Source organism: Rhinatrema bivittatum, chromosome 7, assembly GCF_901001135.1.
Source record: "Rhinatrema bivittatum chromosome 7, aRhiBiv1.1, whole genome shotgun sequence".
NCBI classification, from domain to species: domain Eukaryota; kingdom Metazoa; phylum Chordata; class Amphibia; order Gymnophiona; family Rhinatrematidae; genus Rhinatrema; species Rhinatrema bivittatum.
The window spans coordinates 265,434,754-265,456,771 of NC_042621.1; the positions used below are offsets into that span (position 1 = coordinate 265,434,754).

Consider the following 22,018-nt stretch of genomic DNA (forward strand, 5'->3'; position numbering starts at 1 on the left):
ACAGTATTTTTCCCATGCCCTTTTGAATTCTTTCACTGTTTTAGTTTTCACCACCTCCTCTGGAAGGGCATTCCAAGCATCCACTATCCTCTCCGTGAAGAAATATTTTCTGACGTTGGTTCTGAGGCATCCTCCTTGGAGTTTCATTTCATAACCCCTAGTTCTACTGATTGCTTTCCAATGGAAAAGGTTTGATGTTTGCATATCTTTAAAACCTTTTAGGTATCTGAAGGTCTGTCTCATATCATCCCTGCTCCTCCTCTCTTCCAGGGTATACATAATTCACATCCTTCAGTCTCTCTCCCCATAGGTTTTCTGATACCCCACACCATTTTGGTAGCCCTTCTCTGGACCGCCTCCATCCTGTCTCTATCCCTTTTGAGATAAGGGCTCCCGAATTGAACACAGTACTCCAAGTGAAGCCTCACCAAGGACCTGAACAAGGGCATCACCACCTCCATTTTCTTATTGGTTATTCCTCTCTCTATGCAGCCCAGCATTCTTCTGGCTTTAGCTTTCACCTTGTCACGTTGCTTCACCAGATTCTGTCACCCCAAGGTCCCACTCTTGGTCCATGCACATCAGCCATTCTCCTCCCCAACCCCCATCTCATACAGTTCTTTTGGATTACTACATTCCAGATGCATGACTTTGCACTTCTTGACATTGAATCCCAGTTGCCAAATCTTCACCCACTCTTCAAGCTTTCGTAAATCAATTTTCATTCTCTCTACTCCTTCCAGCGTGTCCAGTCTGTTGCAGATCTTGGAATCATCTGCAAATAGACAAACTTTACCTTCTATCTCTTCCACAATGTCGCTCACAAAGATATTGAACAGAACCGGTCCCAATACTGATCCCGGTGACACTCCACTTAACACTGCTCTTTCTTCAGAGTAGGTTCCTTTTACCATTACATGCCTTCTCTTATTAATCAACCAGTTTGTAATACACTCCACCACCTTGGCACTCATGCCAAAGCTTCTCATTTTGTTCACAAGCCTCCTGTGTGGAATGATATCAAAAGCTTTGCTAAAATCCAAATAGGTGACATCTAGTGCTCTTCCTCGATACAATTCTCTAGTCACCCAATCAAAAACATCAGTCAGATTTGTCTGGCAGGACCTTCCTCTGGTGAATCCATGCTTACTTAGGTCCAGCAGCTTACCATATTGTAGATAGTTCAGTATCCTTTCTTTCAGCGGTGCCTCCATTAATTTTCTCACCACCAAGATGAGGTTAACCGGCCTGTAGTTTTCAGCCTCCTCTCTATCAATCTTTTGAAGCGGGTCCACAACCGCTCTTTTCCAATCTCAAGGCACCACTCCCGTTTCTAGGGATCTCTTGAACAGGACATCTTTGAGTTCTCGTAGTATCCTGGGATGTACCTCATCCAGCCCCATGGACTTGTCCACATTCAGTTTTCCAAGCTCTTCCCATACATATGCTTCTGTAAAAGGAGTTGTAAATAGCCAGTCTTGGCAACCAGCAACAGTCCTTCTCCAGGGTCATCTTCAGTGAACACAGAACTGAAGTATTTGTTTAATATTTCTGCCATTTCCTTGTTTGTCTTGGCACATTGCTCCTCATCATTTTTCAGTCTCACTATACCATTTTGGGCTTTCCTTCTTTGTCTTATATATCTGAAAAATGTTATGTTTTACCTTTCTATCTCTTGGGTAATCCTTTCTTCTGCTTGACCTTTTACTTTTCTGATTTCTTTCTTCATCTCCCTCATTTTCACCACATATTATTCCCTGTGTTCCTCTTTTTGGGGTTCTTTATACTTCCTGAATGCTGATCTTTTTGCCTTTATTTTTGCAGCCACCTCCTTTGAGAACCACAATGGTTTCTTTTATTTGGAACTTTTGTTTACTTTTCTAACATATAGATTTGTTGCCTTTGTAATAGCTCATTTTAATGTAGCCCACTATTGTTCCACCTTGCCCATTTTCTCCCAGTCTTCTAGTTCTTCCTCCATCTACATCCCCATTTTGACGAAATCCGTATATTTGAAATTCAAACTTGGATCTTCGTATGACTTCTTTGTATCTTATTCCCAATATCAAATCATACTGTCTGATGATCACTTATATTCAAGTGGCTACATGTCCAGACATTATTCCCATTTGTGAGCAGAGGTCTAGGATTACACCATCCCTTGTGGGATCCATTACCATTTGTTTGAGCATAGCCCCTTGAAGGGTATCTACTATCTCTCTACTTCTCGTAAATTCTGCTGAAGAAATACTCCAGTCTCCAGTCCCTAAGGCTTCCCGCTGTGTCTTGAGACCTCAACGTTGAGTTAGCTGATGAAAGCTCCTTTTGAGTTTCTGCGCTCCTGTGACCTAAGGACCTGACCTAGAAGGTCATATTTTTGGTGGCGGTCACTTCAGCATGCAGGGTCAGCGAGCTCCAGGCCTTAGTGACTTAACCACCTTATACTAAATTTTATCAGGACAGGTTGGTCTTACGTATGCACCCTAAGTTCCTGCCTAAGGTGGTGACTGATTTCCGTCTTAACCAGTCAATCATCTAGCCAGTATTCTTTCACAGGTCCCATTCACACCAAGGCAAACGAGCACTGCATAGTTTGGACTGCAAGCAAGCCTTAGCCTTCTATCTGGAGCAGACAGAATCCCATAGACAATCCAACCCAACTTTTTATTTCTTTTGACAAGAATAAGTTGGGCATTGCTGTTGCCAAACAAACTATTCAGTTAGCTAGCAGATTGCATCTCTTCTGTTATGCTCAGGTGGGACTGCATCTTGGGGGTCATGTCAAGGTTCATTCTGTCAAAGCCATGGCAGCATTAGTGGCCCATTTGCAAGCAGTTCCCATGGAGGAGATCTGCAAGGCTACAACATGGAGCTCTCTCCACACATTCACATCTCATTATTGTCTGGATACAGGTTGCCGAAGTGACAGTAGGTTCATTCAGTCTGTCCTTTGGGGAGCCTATTTGAGGTGTAGAACCCAACTCTCCCTGCCTAGGGCCTCCTGTTTCAGTTCACACTGTCTCCCCCTTCTGTTACCAACAGCTCTGTTGTGCCTGTTGTCACCTGGTTGGGTGTCTGATGGTCCCTTTTTGTGTTGGGGAGTAGCTTGAGGCTAGGGATTCACCCATGTGTGAGGACTACCATTCTGCTTGTCCTAAGAGAAGGCAGAGTTGCTTACCTGTAACAGGTGTTCTCCAAGAACAGCAGGATGTTAGTCCTCACAAAGCCTGCTTGCCACCCCACGGAGTTGGGTTTCTCCTATTTTTTATTTTAATCGTAATTCTATATTACAAGACTGGAGAGAGAATCCTGCATGGACACGTGTTATAGGGCATGATGGGCATGCTCAGTGTGCCTAGTCAAAGTTCTAGAAACTGGCATAAGTTTTCCACATCGGGGCTCCATCTGATGATGTCACTCGTGTGAGGACTAACTTCCTGCTGTCCTCTGAGAATACCTTTACTGAAAGAATGGTAGATGCCTGGAATAGTCTAATGGATGGTAGAACCCAATACTATGAAATTATTCACTTGAGGCAGATTTAGAGATCAGTACTAAGAACAAGATTGGGATTGAAAACAACTCTCTCTCCTTGGCTCTGTTTTCTGTTCATTGCCTCTTCATGTCCTTGAGAGCAAAGGGCTAATAAAGCAAATATAACCTACTTCACAGTTGACCATGGAGTAGCTGGGTTGGTACCAACAGGCTATTACTCCCCAGAAACCAAGGTTGCTGTCAACAGGTTGATTATGGCCAAGATTGTCCAGGAAGGCAGGGTGAAAACTTTGTCATGATCATCCTTTGAAGATTAAATTGGAAAAGAATTACCTGTGATTCAGGAAGAAAGTAAAATCCTGGTTATTTCCAAAAACTTGATTAGGAGGTTGATTCTTAAAGGACCTATCTGGAGCAGGGGAAGAAATACTGGGAGGGGAGAATCTGCTGGTGTGGATGGTGAGAGTGCTGAATGTTTTTATTATTGCTAAGTGGGATATTGCTAGTTTGACAGTTGTATCATCCAGTAAAGGCCTGGTAAAAATGCTAGGAGGTAGGAAGCCTGGTAGTATGTTTTTGGATTTGTATTTTGTTGATTTATTTTTGTACTCTACATTGGATAACTGGTTCAGTTGGGGATATGGTTAATAAGCATTTTTAAATAAATCTAAATAAGTAGAAAACAGAGGCTGATAAAGGAAGCACAATCTGTAACACTGCATGCCATGAGATAACTAGGCTGGTACCAGCAGGCTATAACTCCCTTAGAAAACAACCAAGTTCGGGTGGATAGGTTAGTGGTGGCTGGGTGCCATCCAGCATGGCCACAGTGAACTAGGAAGCTGGATGCTTGGGCAACAATCTGACTAGCTTTGGCAGCTGTTTAGATTATTACAAAGCTTGGTAGAGTGGCATGGACCTAAGTGTTGGATTAAATGTGGGATTTGGATGCTCATCAGCCCAGGATGGTAGCAAGCCAAAGAGAAAGATTTAAAAAAAACCAAAAACTGACTTGTGTATATGGAACAATGTGCCACAAGTGCTCAAACTTGTGTGGCTGCCAACTGGAATATATATCCTTGCAATGAGGATAGGAATAACTAGGCAGACTGGATGGGCTAATTGGACTCTTTCTGCCATTATCTACTATATTACTATATTAGGAGGGCAAATTTGTAACTCTTCTTCATTCTATCATGTTTGGTTTCTAGAAGGCACACACCGTATGGGAATCAGACTGACTATCGAATATTTGAGTTGAACAAACGTCTGCAGAACTGGACAGAGGTAAAGAATTTCAATCCTTTCCTTCTGCTCTTCTCCAAATCGCATAGCCACAGGTTTCTATTTTAGGGGTTTATTTTCCAAGCTTCGTTATGGGCTTTTCACGTGTTAAGGTATTTTTCGCATGCGAAAAGCACCATAACGCATGGTGTGATGCTAATTTAGAAAAGGGGTGGAGTTTAGGGTGGGATTTCTGGCAAAGTGGGCTGCTTTGCAAGTTGCGAACCCATATCGCACAGTTTTAACGTGGCTAATAACTACACCTCTTTCATTTGCGTTAAGCTGTGCGATATGACTTTATAGCACTTTGCGATGTTTTTGTTCATAGCATTGTTAGTCTTTTAAGCTACCTGCCACCACGGGGGAGGAGGGAAAGAGAGAGCACCTAGCTATAAGGCCCTTCTAGTAGTTAGGTATTTATACCTCTATATGAGGCCCACCTAGTTACTCAAGGTGACGTTTAGGTATTAGTGTTAGGGGTTAGGGGCCACTTTGACATTCAGAGTGAGACGTACGAACAGAACCATGCACTCTTGTGACGATTTGATATCCTTCGGAGTGAGGAAACTCGCCCAAAGATGAGATTTGTGCAATGTTCTCTCAACCTAGCTTGATGTTTCCCAGGTAGAGAGTCCATCAAGCTAGGTTGAGAGAACATTGTACATAATTTCTCATTTCGTGGACACAAACAGCGTAACCTAGTCTTGGAGTGCTGCCATTCCAAGGGTAGGTTAAGCTGTTTGTTTCCATGAATTGAATTTTGACCCCTGACGAAAACAGCTTGCACTGTCGAAACACTGGTCATGCCAGGGGCTTTTTATATGCAGTTTGGTTTTTTTTCAAAGAAGATTCATAAGTTGTGACTATGATTTAAGATAAGTACAAAAAAATGTTTTGACCAACATTTTTTATGTGCATTATATTAAAAAAAAAAAAAAGTTTTCTTTCTTACAAAATTAGTGTTGAAAGTTAGATACTGTGATTCCTGGGTGCTTGTGTGTAACTGCTTGGGGCCCATTGTGGGCGAGAGGCAGTGGATTATACCAGTTTAGCCCACACTTATTTCTGATACCGATCTTTTATAAATGCATTGATATCTGTTACTATCTGAGATTGATTTTTCTATACATACTATTGGATATCATTTGGTTACTCCTTTTTTTTTTATTGTTTTGGTTTGAATATGAGATGGTTGCTTATGGTTTTTTGCTGATTAATAATGGGGTCATGAACATCATTTTTGGGTTTGCCAGACACCTTTAGTTGTCATATGAGAAACTGGAACTCTAGGGCCTTTATACTAAGCATTTTCCTCATGGACACACAGAAAATCCTTTAGCATATAGACCCCTTTGAGAAGTATATTTCTTACAGTTCCATTTTTGATTGATTTAAAGAAAAAACCTTCGCAGACAGGTTATTATATCTTAGTGATGTACACCAGAGGTCCCTAAGACTGGTCCTTGAGGGCCACAAACAACCCTGTCAGATTTTTAAGATCTCAAATATGAGATATATTTGCATACAGTGGAGGGCCATGCATGCAACTAGATCTCATGCATATTCATTATGGAGATCCTGAAAACCAGACTAGAGTGTGGCCCACTGACTGATTTGGGGACCCCTGGTGTACACAGTGTGACACAAGTCCTACCAGTATATATTATGTCAAAAATTCTCAAAATTTCATCATAATCAGGTATCTGATTTTTTTTTTTTTTAAATATAATGAGCAGCCAAGATTAACATTTAAAAGCCCCTGATAACGACAAAGACCTACTGCCTGCCACTGAGTGAGATGCAGAGGGTAATGAAAGAAGTTTGTATATGCGATAGTCTGTGGTTTACATATAAAGACCAGATTTAAGTTTCAAGCAAAAGTAACTCACAAAAATGTATAAGAAGCCTGTGAATCAGTTTTGAAATGATGTAGCTCTTATCCCAAAATAGTAATTTCCTGCCACTTCAGGAAGCAGATCCATGGAAAGATTTGCTCAAGCAAAATCGTTTTCATAAAGTCCCAGGGAACTTTTGGCCAAAAGTGCTAAATTGTATGAATGGGGGCAAAAGATTCACTACTTCAAAGAGACTTTACTTTTTTTTTTTTTTGTAGTATTTGGCCCCAAATGTCAAATCTCACTGTAACTTTTAGAGATTGTAATCTCTCATTTAATTTCTAGGAATGTGACAATTTGTGGTGGGATGCTTTCACCACAGAGTTCTTTGAAGATGATGCCATGTTAACGATCACTTTTTGTTTGGAGGATGGACCAAAGAGATACAGTGAGTAACCTTGTAGGCTAAGCATGGGGCATCAGAGATACTCCTGGTACCTTACTCTTAACGTGTCATTTTATTGGCTGGGGAGGAAGAGATAGCATTCTCAATTTACTAGATTGGGATTTTTTCAGCACCTTGCAAGGTGATAAAATATTCAGGTTGGGGGAGGTTGCACCTCTAATGAGGTCTTGTTTTCTGCTTGTGATGTCTGTTAATTTCGCAGGTGTTTTTTGAAAAAAGGTCTCCCTGAGATGGCTTTAAGCACATTGCAACTTGAATTTGCAATAGACTATACTACTTTAAATTTAATTTTACAAGGAATATAGTTTTTCCAGATTTCTCTCTTTTTTTTTTTTTTTTCTTTTTTTAAGAGCCAGATTTAAGATCTGGAAACATTAGGGTAAAAGTGCTGTGATTTTCTGCTCAGAAAAGTGCCAGCAAAATCATGTACATAAAGACCTCCTCTGTGTTGAAGAACTGAGCAAAAATTGTTTGCACAAATTTGTATTCAGTTGTTTTTGTGGAATTTGTTTCCCTTCCAAAAGTCTGAGGAAATTTTTAATCTTTGGGCAAAACACTCTGCTATTTCAGAATTGTGTAAGCAAACAGAATTCAGGATTTTTGTACATTTTTTTGCCCTGTTTTTTCCCAAGCATTAAATTTTGGTCCTAAATGGTTTGCAATTTATTCCTTATATACTTTGATATGACCAGTAGTCTAGAGTATGCAGAGCCATGTAGCAGATGGGTACTGGCTTTGTAAATGCATGAATATAAAGTTTTCCCTTCTTATATCTATAGGGTAAATAGTACCAAGGCCCCATAGTGAACTTTATGGTTATGAGTGTGTCTTTAATGGGTGGCATGTCCCTATAAGTGTCAGGTGTGTATTTGGAGAAGAGGGGTGGCTAGATAATTGCCTTAGGTTGTCCTTTTGGACTAGAAAGGCAGGGTATGAATCTGAAGTTAATACATTTGGGAGTTAGAGGTGGGAAGAGTAGTGGCTCCAAATGGATTTGTATTGAATGTAGCATGACAGATATGAACCTCACTGGTAAGCCAGGGTATGTTGCATAAATCTTAATCTTTCAAATTTACAGCTTGGGCTTTTAATACTTTATTGTGCCAAAGAATTTCCATCTCTTTTTATTATTTTATTTATTTATTTATAAATTTTTATATACAGACATTCGTATACACATCACATCGGTTTACATTGAAACAATGGAACGGTGAAAAGGAAGTTACATAATATTTGTTTAAAGCGAACAGTTTTTAGAATGAACGAGGGAAACCATGCATAAGAGATACAGATCAAATTATAGAGTTAGTTTGGAGGTTCTTATGTTCTTATATATTGAATAGAGAAATATGTGTAGACATAAAAACAGGAAAATACACAAAGTACATTCATTAATAATAAACTGGCACTAAGTGTGCAAAGTTATAATATATACAGACAACATATCAAAGTGTGCTTAAAAGTTCTGTTTTCACTCAGTTGTGAGGCAGGTCTAGTTTTTGCCAACCAAACTAGTGACAAATAACAATGTTGGGTCACGCTTGATATTTTTCTCCCTCTCGTTACAGCAATTGGACGAACGCTGATTCCTCGTTATTTCCGCAGTATCTTCGAGGGAGGGGCTACAGAGCTGTATTATGTCCTGAAGCACCCCAAGGAGTCCTTCCATAATAACTTTGTGTCGCTGGACTGTGATCAGTGCACTATGGTCACACAGCATGGCAAGCCCATGTTCACTCAGGTATCAGAGCAGGGGAGGAGTTGCACTGATCTCTGAAAGCAGCAGCACTAACAAAAAAAAATTCTTTAGGCAGTTTAGGTGGATGTCAAAGTGAATTTACGTGGAGCCTCTTTATTTTCTTTTTCTTTCTTTTTTTTTTTTACTGAGGGGATAGTACTGTTTAAAGTTTGGGAATGCTTCTGCCTGTATGCTCACCCATTTCTGAAGCAAGGTATTCTCATGCTGATCTTTGAGTCCCATGCAGCATGAGAATCTGAAGAAAGGAAACATAGAAGGACATTTTTAGAAAGAGCAAGGGACATGGCCATAACAGAAGATGCACATGATGTATTAAAAACAAGGAACAAAATACATTTAAAAATTAAAGGAAACCTAGGAGTAAGACCAAAAGAAGCAGTAGCAGTAGAGATGGGAAATAAGTTGATATTTAAGAACCTTGCTAATGCATTCAATGGTTTTACAGCCCAAATGGCTATCTGTGTTAACAAAATGGGAATGACTGCAAGAATTTGACTGTTAGCACCCTATAGCCATATATTTATCTTTTCAGTTCTCACAGTTGCGATCTTGTTTTGCCCAATCGACAAGCAGGGCTGAAACTAGCATGACACGTGAGTGACTTAATCCAACAATGCAGGATTTTACGCACATGCTGCCTCATGAGTCTTGCTCTATCTCGCTACACCAAAAATAAAAAATGAAAAAAATTGCATAACTCTATCTGGCTTCAAGGACTCAGTGGCCACAGATGTCCATCTCTGATGGCCATGATATTTGTTACAGATGCCCTGGTCCCAATCATGATTCAGCTAACTGCTATGCCTGCCGAGATCCTGGAGAAACTAAACAAATTGGTGAAAATTTTGAGCCATTTCTCCTCTGAGCAGGCCCTATTTGAGCTCCCTCTGTGTTGTTGAGCAGGAGCTCCTTGAGCAAAGCTCCTCTAACTTGCGGCGCCGAGCTCTGCATCTGCTGTAGGTCAGGAGTTGTAGGTGTGCAGTAGTAGCAGGAGCAGCAACCAGCAAACTCCTCGGCACACCCATAAGCTGCTTCCCCTTCTTTGTGGGATTCATTGGCATGGAAGAAAAAGTGCCATTCATGGAAGCTTCTATTGTTCATGCACTGGGCCTTAACAAATTCAGTGCAGTAGTCTCTGGCACACTTGACACACTTTATGCAGAACAGGTTTTGGGAGGACCCCTGCTTTTAACTTCCTCCATGTTGGTATCTTCATCTCCTCAGTCCAGATCCCAGACCACCTTGAAGTCGTCCTCTTCCATTTACCCATCTGCTTCGTTTGGAAACTTCATATCCAATATGTGCTTCTAATCTCTGTGCAGCCACAGCACAGTTAATTTAGGAGGGTGTGTATTCCTGGAGTCCAGCATGTGCTTCTCAGGAAGAGGACCCTATATTGCTTTCAGAGGAGGATGTCTCTTCCGTAACTCCAGGTCAAAGGACGCAGCAGTCCATAGACAAGGTGGTTGAATTGGTGAAGACTTTCTTTATCTCATTGGCGGTCAGAGGGGACTGGGGTACCCTTCACCCTCTCCTGCCCCGAATGTCTTATTTGTTCCCAGAAAGGAGAGTCCCTCTCACCTTCCATGCCTTGAACTCCCATCAGAAATCCCAGTGGTAGGAAGTAGCCCTTACCAGTTGGGCGAAAAAACACCTCTCTCTGCAAAGGAATCTAGCCATTCTGAGGATAGAGCACGGGACACCACAGTCTGGAGCATTCCTGAGGAGTATTTCCCTCTGATATAACTGAGGACCCCACTCCAATTACAATCATCTTCAGGTTTTTAGGTGAGTGCCCCTCCACCTCTTGGTTCAGAGAAAGGGTCTGTTAGAGTCCCCTTACCTGACCAGCCCTGAGCATTGATCTTTGCCAGAAGACCTCATAAATTCCTGGCTAAGTTGGGTAAGGCGATTGGAATCAAAGTCCATAGGATCAAAGATCCTCAGGCCGAGGTCTTCAATATACTTCAGATTTTGGAGATCTGAGCCTGTAGCGATCTTGATCCATTCAGTCCTGCAAATGAGAATGTGGAATAATCTGGTCTCTTGCCCTCCAGTAGCCAGGAAACTGCTTTGATAAATTGAAGCCTCTCGTAGATTATCTTGACGGAGTAGGAGAGCTATCAGCAGGCCCTTCTGGATGTGGAAGAGTACAAATGCCATCTCCTCTGGTCTGTGTATGAATCATTTAATACCATGGCAAGATCTTCTGTGGCAACAATTGAAGCATATCAAATGGCATGGTTAAGAGCCAGCATGACTATGTTCATGACAAGTTGGCCAACATGCCATGTTCAGGCAACAATCTTCAGGATAAAGTCAGAGAAAACATTGCCCAGATTGAGTAGCATGTGGCTATTCAGTTCTTTATCAATAGGAGCTGAGCAGCCTTCTTCCTCCTAGATGTCCTTACTTCATTTTTAAGCATTTCTTCATCCAGAAATGCCCCTTTTGCCAATTCTAGTGGTATTGCAGCTTCCAGCACGAGGATATTCATGTAAGAGACGTTGATCTAAGATGCTGTAATAGACCCTGCCTAAGACGACAGTTTTTGTCAAGACTCGACCCTCAGACTGACTTCTCCGGTAGGCGGAAGGATTCAACTGTTCCTCACAGATCAACCAGGGCCATTGGGTCCACAAAATTGTGGAATCTGGGTACCACTTGCGCTTCTCCCATTCCCCAGTGTTGAATCAGTGTTTAGCTTTCAATTCAACTTCATCGCAAGGTGGAGTTGCTTCTCAGCCAGTAAGCAGTATTTATTTATTTATTTTATTTTATTTTAATAATTTATTTTCTGCTGACTCACAAACCAGTAGAACCTGTCTCTCCCAAAGACCATGGCAAGGGGTTCTCCTATTTCCTTAACTCAAGAAGAAAGGAGGATTGAGAACCATCCTAGATTTATGAAGACTGTACAAGAGAAGTTCAAAATTAACTTCCTCCACACCATCCTGCCCTTCATCCAAGCAGGAGAATGAATGTGCACCCTGGATCTGAAAGATGTGTATGCTCATATACCCATCAGTTAGTTTCATTGGAAATATCTCAGGTTCATAGTGGATTCCTTGCCTTACCAACTCAAGGCTGTTCCCTTGGGGCTACGGTCATTAGAACCCCTTCTACAAAAATAAGAGACAATCCGGCCATTTAAGGAGTACCTGTGGGGATTTCTAATCTGCATATCTTCAAATTAGCTGTATTTGCAGATACTTTGGTTCATGTCCCCATCCTTTCCCGTATACACTACAAAACCCTGACCATAGTACACAAGTCTATACACACCCACAATTCCAACTGGCTTGACTTTCCATTCAATGCCCCCCAATCCACTCGTACCACCAGATCCGCCAGCAAAGGTACCCTACACGTACCTTCCCTGAAATCAGCTCATCTCTCCTCCACCCGTGACCGCGCCCTTTCCATTGCTGGTCCTGCCCTCTGGAACTCCCTTCCCGTCCACATGTGCCTTGAACCGTGTGTGATCAAATTTGAAAAGAAACTAAAAACACTATTGTTCAACCAAGTTTACTCAGAATAGTTCCTCCCCCCCTCACCTTTCCTTACATCTCCCCATGGTGTCCTCCCATTCCTTATATTAAGGAGCTAATTACATTGTAAATTGTTTCCTATTCTTGTTATTTTTTAAGCTATTTTCCATACTGCCCTTGGTTAACCCCCCCCTTCCCAGTTCTCCTTCCCTGTTGATATGTATTTTCAAACCTTTTGTTAGAATGTGAACCGGTATGATGTCCCCACTAATACCGGTATTTAAAAGTTCCTAAATAAAATAAATAAATACATAAATGTCACTGATCCAGTGAGTTTTTTGGCAGCTCTATTGGAAGAATTTTCAGACTATGGGTGGTTTAACAGGTCATAAACTCATTTTGCATAAATCAGAGCCCCTACTGATACAGGAGTAAGTCCGTCATCTATGGGGGCAAAATTTCCCAATGGCATGGGCTGCACATTCTTTTACATACCTGGGGATAATTCTGTAAGGATCCTTCCTGCTTATAGTCTCAGTTTCTCAAAACTGTATGCCTTCACAAAAGTTTTACTGAAAGCATGGAAAAATTTCCCCCTATCACTAGCAGGTAGAATAGAGCTTTTCCAAATGATTGTCTTGCGAAAATGGTTATACTTATTTCAAACTATTCCATGTTATGTGCTGAGGAGAGATTTGTATCGCTTGGGAGGGTATTTTAAAAAGATATTTTTGGAAAGGAGCTAAGCCCAGGTTATCCTCTTCAAAACTGATAGGTAAATAGAAGGGGGAAATTGGTTTAGCCAATTAGAAACTTTATAACACAGCTTGTAATCTCTGACATATAGGAGATTGGATTTTAGAGACTAGCTACTACACTCCCATGGATATGGAACAAGCTTACCTTTCGGGTGGAACCAAGAACGTATGTAATGATTTTGAATGCTTGGGAAAAAGAATTGGGAGTTACTTTTGTTCAAGAACTATGCCAGGATTTTTAAAAGAAAAAGATCACTTATATGAAATGTAAACCTCCGAGAATTGCAGTATAAATTTTTGATGCAATATAATATCTCGCAACACCAAGCGTTTATTATGAATATCTTTAAGACAAATCATTGCATTAAATGTCATTCAGCAAAAGGGACCTTGGGACATCATTTTTAGGGTTGTCCAAGGGTTGCTTTATTTTGGCGTTCCATGATAAGTTATGTTTCTACATCCATTGGAATAGTATTGCCTTTTCCTGCTAAAGTACTTCTTTTTAGATGTTCTTCAAGGTGCTAACGATACTGATTGTTCTAAAACATTTTGGGTGCGTAAAATACTTTTAATAGTAAAAACGTGTATTCTACAATGTTGGCTTGCAGCAGATCCTCCAATGATAACATTGTGGAGGAATCAAGTTCATCAACGTTGTGTTTTTGAAAAGTATGTAGAACAGGTGGGCGTGTTCAAGAAAAGGAAAGATTTCTTACGCATTTGGGACCCATACGTACAGTCATTGTCCCTGTGAGCACCAAATTTGATTTTGAACGACTTTTAACATTTTGAAATACTTGATCTTCTTGATGACCAATTTCTCACTGCTATGAACTGGACAAGGGGAAAAAGGAGGTGAGGGAGGGATGGGGTATTTTTTTCTATTATATTGATTGTTGATTGAGCTGGCCACTGAACAGAACCCATCAGTGACCCAGCATCTTGATGTTTATTGCCATTTGGAATAAATAAAAAGATTTAACTATAAAAACCCATACATTTTAATGATGCTTTCAGTAAATTAAGTAATTAAGCTTACCTTTTTGTTTTTGTGGGTCAAACAGGATAACATTTGACTGTTCTTAAATTTTGTATGGGAAATGTTCAGGCTTGTTCAAGGTATTCTAGAGTTTGGCTTATTCCCAGATGTCATTTTTTAATTTTTCCTGTTCCCTTTCCTACAACCGCCTTGCCCTCCTAGGTGTGTGTAGAAGGACGTTTGTATTTGGAGTTTATGTTTGATGACATGATGAGAATAAAAACGTGGCATTTCAGCATCCGCCAGCATCGAGAACTCATTCCACGCAGCATTCTTGCCATGCACGTGAGTACAGCACAATGTACAGACCCCTATCCCCGAACCTGTACAGCAGGACTGTAGGGGGAAGAAATCGGGGCTATAGAAAGATGATTAGGGATGGAGGATTAAGAAAGAAAGGGATTATGAGTGAGAGGTTTAGGAAACCGTGGGTAGATTGGGGGAATTGAAAGATTATGGAAAGAAGGATAAACAGAGAACAGGAAAAAATTGGTAGATTAGATGGACCAGTTGGTTGTCATCTGCTGTCATCCACTATGGGTACCAAAAGAGGGATTGGGTGAGATGGGAGTGTTATAAAAATAAAAAAAAGAAATGGTTTCAAAAAGAAAAATGTATGTGGGAAGACAGCCATATGTTCAGTGCATATCAAACATGAGGCACTGTACATTGGTGTCTGTGCTGTGGATCTTTGAGCACCTCTTTCCTTGCACATCTGAGTAAACCAATGGTATTCACTTCTGTTCCTCAAAAGGCCATACATGGTCAGGTTTTCTGGATATCCCTAATATGCATGAGAGAGTTACAATCACACTACAGCAGTTTGTAAATCTGTCTCGTGTATTCTTTAGGGTTGGTCTGAAAACCCAATGCATTTGCAGCCCTCAAGGACTGGAAGTGAATACCATTGGAGTGGACTATTGCAGGCAATTTCTATTTTGATCAGAATTTCTAAGCTCTTTTTGAGTAGATGAGAACAACCCATATACAATAAACCAGATCAGAGACATTGCTACCATTGATAAAAAGGCAGTCTGTATTGTGGCATTGAAAACTTAATTTAATGCCACGATGATAATTATGTGTAAGTCGCTCACTTACTTACGTCAGGATAATTCCCAGAAAACCTTTATACAAAAGTTAAAGCATATTATATATATGTGTCTCCTTTCCTCCCAGAGAAGGGCACTGCTGTGATATTGTGCCACCACATCTTGAACACAGTGGAACTTGGTTATGGGCCTGACACATCTTACCTACTCATTTGACATTTGCAGGCATGGACTGCATATTTGTCAGGCCAGAAGTGCAGCTATGCAGGCTTGTGCTTGGCATTATTTTATATTGGAGATTTTTTTTCTGTTTCTTCTTTAGGCCCAGGATCCCCAGATGCTGGACCAGTTGTCTAAGAATATCACAAGATGTGGACTTTCAAATTCCACACTCAACTACCTCCGAGTAAGAATGTGCACACCTTTGCTGCTTGTTAGCTGCTGTTGGTAGAAGTTCTTTTTTTTTCGCAGCTGAGACCCCTTTGACAGATGTGCATAGCCCTTTTCTACCTCTCAACTGAATGTGCCCATCTAAAGTAAAGTTATCCAGATAAGTCTATCTGGCAAACTTCAGGACAGGTCTGTGGGGCCACCAGATTTATAAGTTATCCAGTTAACCATGCTCCTCCCGGTTATGCCTCTGGACGCTAGTTATCCGGCTAGAATTTAGTGGATAAATGCCCAAATATTAATTTAGCCGGTTTACTTCTGAGTTATCCTGCTAAATGCTCCGAATATGGACTCATTTTTTATATCAGGCGATATATCAAACCAAATAAATGTATTTTCAGGTTAGTGTTCATTATTATTTTTTTTTTTTAAAGCTCCTGATACATTAGGGCACTGCATCAAGAATTTATTTTTTCAACACACACGCTAAACTGTGCACTGAATTTCAGCACAGTTTTAAAACGCAGCTTATTACATCTGCCCCAAAGATAGGATTTATGCTCACAAGCCTAAATGGAGCTATCCCCACTTTCACTGCATTGACCACTGGATTCAATCCACTTGTTTAACTTGATTTAGTGAAATAGTTTTTTCATTAGTCTCACCTCCCTTCTCGAACAGCTGGAAATGGTGGAATTCTATCTGTGCATAAAGGAAAAACTGAAAGAGATGATTTCTTAGTTCCTGATGATGGCTATGCAGGGACCTCTTATTATTTATTGTGTATAGTTCAGTATAATAGATTTACTTGTGTACACCGTGTAGCACCGTGTGGTTGTCAGTAACCTCCTCTTTTTCATGGCTTCATCATTAATTGAGCAACTGTTCCAATTGCAAAATATTGACACCCCCCCCCCCTACCCTTTTCATATTTTTCAGCTCTGTGTAATTCTAGAACCAATGCAGGAGCTCATGTCACGGCATAAGACCTACAGCTTAAGTCCCCGTGACTGTCTCAAGACATGCCTGTTTCAAAAGTGGCAACGGATGGTGGCACCACCTGGTGAGATATTGTCACTTTAGAAGAAAAAAGTTTTTTTTCTTTTTTTTTTTTTTAAATAGGTTGCCATGAAAAGGAACTTCTTTTAACCAGGAAGAGACCATAGTAAATGATGGTTTCTTTCTTTGTCATATTATTTGAGATGGGACTATCAAAGCCGAGAGTCAGAGATGAGGGATTGCAGTTACCCATGTTCAGTTCATGGCTTAATTCAAAAACACCTAGATCTGGAAGGGCTGTCCTGGAATCCCCAGTTTAGTTGAGATCCTAGGCTAGCCGAAGCTTTCCATGCCTCCACTGAAGGTTGTAGATTCCTGTGTTTGGTTATTTATCATCAGTTAACAGCATTTTATGAAAAGGTTCACCCAAGGCAGTATACAGCAATAAGGCAGAAATTTACAAACAAATGGTGGTAGAGAATTCAAGAAGATAATGGGTCAGATTTTCAAAGGGTTACGCGTGTAACCCCCGAAAAGCTGCCCCTGCGCACGCCGAGCCTATCTTGCATAGGCTCGGTGACGCACATATGTCCCAGGGCTTGCAAAAGGGGGCGGGGTATGGCCTGAGCCTCCAGGCACAGTGCCCGATTTTATAACATGCGGCTGCGCACGCATGTTATAAAATCGGGCGTAGATTTGTTCGTGCCGGGTTGCGCAAACAAATCTGCGCCTGCACGCAGGTTTTAAAATCTGCCCCTATATAATAATTTTTGTTTATTTTTATAAGTGTTATGAGCACACAAAAGTGTAGGCCATTAGGGGATGTGATGAATAAACATATATTTATTTATTTATTTATTGTATATTTAGTTCACGCCTTTTCATTGTTAGATCATTACAACCTTTTGTACAGGACACAGTAGTTCCATTTAAATAAATTCTTTATGATCGGAGGGAGTTAGCTGCCTTTTGCAGACCTTTTTCTTTGTGCTCTAACCTTTCACTGAAAGATATTTTTTCTCATCTCCAGGCAGAGATTAGTATCTTCCACATAATGGTTATAGGACTAAGCAAGGGGCATTCAGATTGATTTTTCTGCATATTTAATAGATTGGGTATTTTGTACACAACACAAGAGATCTAGTTGAACATTCTGCACCATTGTAGCTTTTGAGTAACACATTCCTCCTCTCGCACCATTGTAGATTCTGTAGGTGCAGTAAAATATGTGCGCACTCGCATCATTCTTTGCATATAGATAGCCTTATGTATTTAAGGGGGAAAAAAACCCCTCAAAAGGCATCACAAAAAAACAGCCTGTGGTTAATGGCTACTCTCCAGTTACTACGAAAAAGCTTTTTACTCAAAATAATGAACTAACAGTATTGAGGGAACTATTACGGGATGCTGAGTTGTGTTGCTTGTAGTAAACCATGCACCTGAATTCTAGTAGCTTGAACTTTGCTTTTCTCTCCCACTTCCTCTTCCAGCTGAGCCAGCCCGGCAGGCACCCAGCAAGCGCAGGAAAAGGAAGATGTCAGGTGGCAGCACCATGAGCTCTGGAGGGGGAAATCCCAACAACAGCAACAGTAAGAAGAAAAGCCCAGCCAGTACCTTCGCGCTCTCCAGTCAGGTACCTGTAAGCATCCAATTTTAATTCTTTCTCTAACCCCAACCTTTCTTTCTCCCTTTTTTTTTTCTTCTTCCTTTTCATGTAAGTGCGAAAGCTCACTAAGCAAGACACAATTAGTGCTTCTTGTGCAGATTTTCATTCTCCTTACCTACTGCCTACTCAAACAGCAGTCTTCTCCAACTCACTCAGCCTAGTCATTCCTTCCTAAATCCAGCCACTAGGTGTCTCCATTGTACAGTTACTAAGGGGGCCTGTGTGGGGCCCGTGAAAGCTGCCCTACCCCAAAATCAAGCCCAGGTTTTTCCATATAGCAGTGTAAATCTGAGCTACCCGTTCGGCCATTGGTTCCATTTTTAAACTGTTTCAGTTGAGGGGGTGGTGGGAAATTACTAAGGCAGTTTTTTTGAACAAGAGAAAAATTTGCATAACTCTGTCCCTAAAACTTAGTACAGTGGATCTGATGCTTTTTGGCTACAATGATTTTCTGCAAATCTTTGGCGGGTTCCTGACAGTTATGCCAAAGCAGTTTGGTTGGAGATTGTGCCCTTCGAACTATCCAAAGCTCTTGAGCCCTCACCTTCTCCAAACCCAGAATCATACTTTGTGTGGAATCTCCCAATTCATATGTGAAACTGGCTTGAATAAGAATGTAAATGCCAAAGAGTGTCGGAGCAGAGGTCCATCGAGCCCAGTACTCTGCCTCCAGCTGTGGCCAGTCCAGGTTACTTGGAGGTACCCAGTAGATTCTAATGGGGAGGTGCATTCCTTGTTGCTCATTCTCAGAATTAAGAGATCTACTTGGCTAGTAATTGTTGATATTCATGCTAGTAATGCTGAGAAACGTCTGCCGATCACTTAGTGCATTTGATCTTTTTTTACGATACTTTTCATGGAACCCTTGTGTTACAATGCTAAGGAAAGAGCAAAGAATAGAATATAAAGCTCAAGAAAGGGGCAAATAACTTTGCTCAGTCTTTATAGTAAATAAGTGACAGTGAAGAAGTTGGACCACTGATTCTGGATTTCATATTGCTTGTGCTTTAGTTTTTTAATGACATTACCAGATATTGTCATTACAGGACTTTTATCTGATTATGGACTGGATCAGATAACTATAGGGATTTCCCCCTGTGCAGAATATTGCTTCTCTGTTTTGGAGCCAATACTTGCTATTGGTATCTTCATCTCCTCCTTATGAAAGAAATACACTACTTTGTATTTAAAAGTTACATTTTTATGTGTAGTACTTGTTAGTTACAGATTTTCTGCTATGATGCAGGTTTGCTTTTTGCTGATATTATGTTGTCCTTTTCTCAACAGTCTGTAGCATCCACAACTGTTAGTTATTCAGTCATTAGGCATATAGATAGGTGGGTGGCTGGTGGCTGTGAGGATCGCTTGGTAATTTTGCCTGCCTGATTCAAAAGGTAGTGGACCTCACCTGCTGCCTAGGTAGGATTTTAAAGGGTGCTGGGAGGGAGCTAGCTAACTATCATGGTCTAGGTGGGTACCAATGACATAGAAAGGTATAGGATGGGGGAGATGCTGGAGGCTAAATTTAGGTTGCTAGGTAGGAAACGAAAATGCAGAACTTCCAGCATAGCATTCTTAGTAATTCTTCCAGTTCCATACGCGGGACCCCAGGTTCATAGTCTCAATGCATGGATGAGATAATGGTGCAAGGAGGCAGGTTTTACATTGATTAGGAACTGGGCAGCTTTCTATGAAACAGGGGGACCTATTCTGATAGTATCGGCTCTACCTTAACCATAATGGAACCTGGCTGCTGGCCCTAATAATTAGAAAGTAGCTTTTAAACTGGATTATCGTGGAAATATGACAGTTGTTCAGGAGCACATGGTTCAGATCAAAATATCTAAACAATATACCAAAAAAAAAAAAAGGGAACTTCGGGTAGTAAGGATGTGGAAAAAGCTGATTACAAATTATCTGAATCAATTGCTAGTGACTGGGGTGAGAGGGAATATAAAGACTTGTACATGTAAGTCTGCTTTGAAAATCAGGGAGTACGTGCGAACCTTTGTGTGGCATACATGCGTACATTTGTGGGCGTACTCTCCATTTTAGAAGGTTCACGTGAAAATGGTTTTCCTGCCCTAATTTCACCCCCTGGAATACTTCTTTCCAGTGCATGTAGAAGTACAAAGGAAATTGCTTCTGCTTACAACCCCAAGGTTAATTTTCAAAAGGGCTATATATATATGTGTGTGTAAAACTATGTTTTACACATACATATGTATTTGGATTGTCAGAAAGCATTTGACAAAGTCCTTCCCGAGAGGAGACTCAGAAAATTAAAAAGGCATGAGATAGGAAGTAATGTCTTACTGTAGATTGGTAACGGGTTAAAGGAGAGGGAACAGATTAGGATTTAATCGTCTGTTTTCCCAATGAAAAGAGAGTGGAGAGCCTCTGTCCTGGGACCAGTGTTTAACTTATTCATTAATGATCTAGAAAAGAGAATGAGTGAAGTGATCAGATTTGCAGGTTAAGAAAATATTCAAAGTAGTTAAAATAAAAGCACGCTGTGAGAACGGAGAAGGACCTTGCCAGACTGAGTTGCTGGGCATATCGATGTAAGATAATCTTTCATGTGGACAAGTGCAACTTTAAGGTGGACTAAGTGATGCACATAGGAAAAAATAATCCTAACTACAGTATACTACACTGGGTTCCAGAAAAGGATCTTGGAGTCACTGTGGGCGATATATAGAAATCCTCAGCTTAGTGTATGGCAGCAGTCAAAAAAGCAAATAGAATATTGGGAGTTATTTGGAAAGGAATGGCGAATAAAACTGACAATATCGTATGTCTGTATAAATCTATAGTATAATCACACTTTGAGTATTGTCTGCACTTCTGGTTACTCCATCTCAAAAAGATATATTGGAGCTAGAAAATGTACGGAGAAGGGCAACTAAAAGGAGGATAGAACAGCTCTCATATGATGAGGCTAAGTAGATTAGGGCTCATCAGCTTAGAGAATAGACAGCAGAGAGGAGATACAATAGAGGTTTATAAAATCATGAGTAGGGTGGAACAGATAAATAGGGAGTGGTTATTTACCCATTTGAAAAGTACTGAGACTAGGGAACGCGCCATGAAACTAACAGATTTAAAACATTGAAAAAAAGAATTTTCACTCAATGTATGATCAACCTGTGGAATTTGTTGCTGAAAGATGTGATCAAAGAATCTGGCGTAGCTGGGTTTAAAAGCAGTTTGGACAAGTTTATGGAGGAAAAGTCCATAAACCATTATTAGCCAGGTAGATGGGAAAACCACAGTTTATCCTTAGGTGTAATAAAGAATAGATCTGCCCTTTGGGATTTGCCAGGTACTTGTGACCTGGATAGGCCACTATTAGAGACGAAATGCTGGGCTCTTAGTCCTTTTGGTTTGACCCACCATGGCATGTCTTTATTTTTATGCCAACAGGCCTGGTGGGATACTGACAGCAGCGATAGCAGCTGACTGGAGCAGCGCACTTTGCCAGTGGGCAGAGGGCTGTTTATGCCAGCTCTAATCTGTTAACAGTAGCCCTTTGGTCTTGTGCAACTAATGCACACAAGGAGCCAAAAGCGTAGCCTGTCAGATAGTGGTTAGAAATATTCTGTTGAGGACTGACCCGACAGCAGTGCTGTGTACCACCATGCAGAAGACTTCGGTTTGATCCCCAGATCTCGTCTCCCTTTCCCCAAGTAGTGTGTGTGTGTGTGTTGGGGGAGGGGGCGAAATCTCAGAAAATTGAGAATGAAGGATCTCTATGCCATAGCCCAACAGAGTCCTGACT

General features: G+C 40.9%; 1 protein-coding gene and 1 long non-coding RNA gene across 12 annotated transcripts in view; one reads left to right on the forward strand and one right to left on the reverse strand.

Moving 5' to 3' along the window:
* LDB1 (LIM domain binding 1) overlaps positions 1 to 22,018 on the forward strand; it is a 308,817-nt gene that overhangs the window by 282,820 nt on the left and 3,979 nt on the right. For 9 of the 11 annotated variants that reach the window (XM_029610197.1, XM_029610194.1, XM_029610190.1 and 6 more), the window contains 7 exons: positions 4,707 to 4,782; positions 6,960 to 7,062; positions 8,649 to 8,821; positions 14,293 to 14,415; positions 15,505 to 15,588; positions 16,512 to 16,635; positions 18,062 to 18,210. In XM_029610197.1, coding sequence (XP_029466057.1) covers positions 4,707 to 4,782; positions 6,960 to 7,062; positions 8,649 to 8,821; positions 14,293 to 14,415; positions 15,505 to 15,588; positions 16,512 to 16,635; positions 18,062 to 18,210 — 832 coding nt within the window. The remainder of the gene's footprint in view (positions 1 to 4,706; positions 4,783 to 6,959; positions 7,063 to 8,648; positions 8,822 to 14,292; positions 14,416 to 15,504; positions 15,589 to 16,511; positions 16,636 to 18,061; positions 18,211 to 22,018) is intronic. The other 2 variants (XM_029610191.1, XM_029610198.1) reach the window with 1 other exon arrangement.
* Positions 8,905 to 22,018, reverse strand: part of LOC115095891 — a 107,129-nt gene continuing 94,015 nt past the window's right edge. Inside the window, exon 3 of the long non-coding RNA XR_003857903.1 lies at positions 8,905 to 9,074. This is a non-coding gene — a long non-coding RNA (uncharacterized LOC115095891). The remainder of the gene's footprint in view (positions 9,075 to 22,018) is intronic.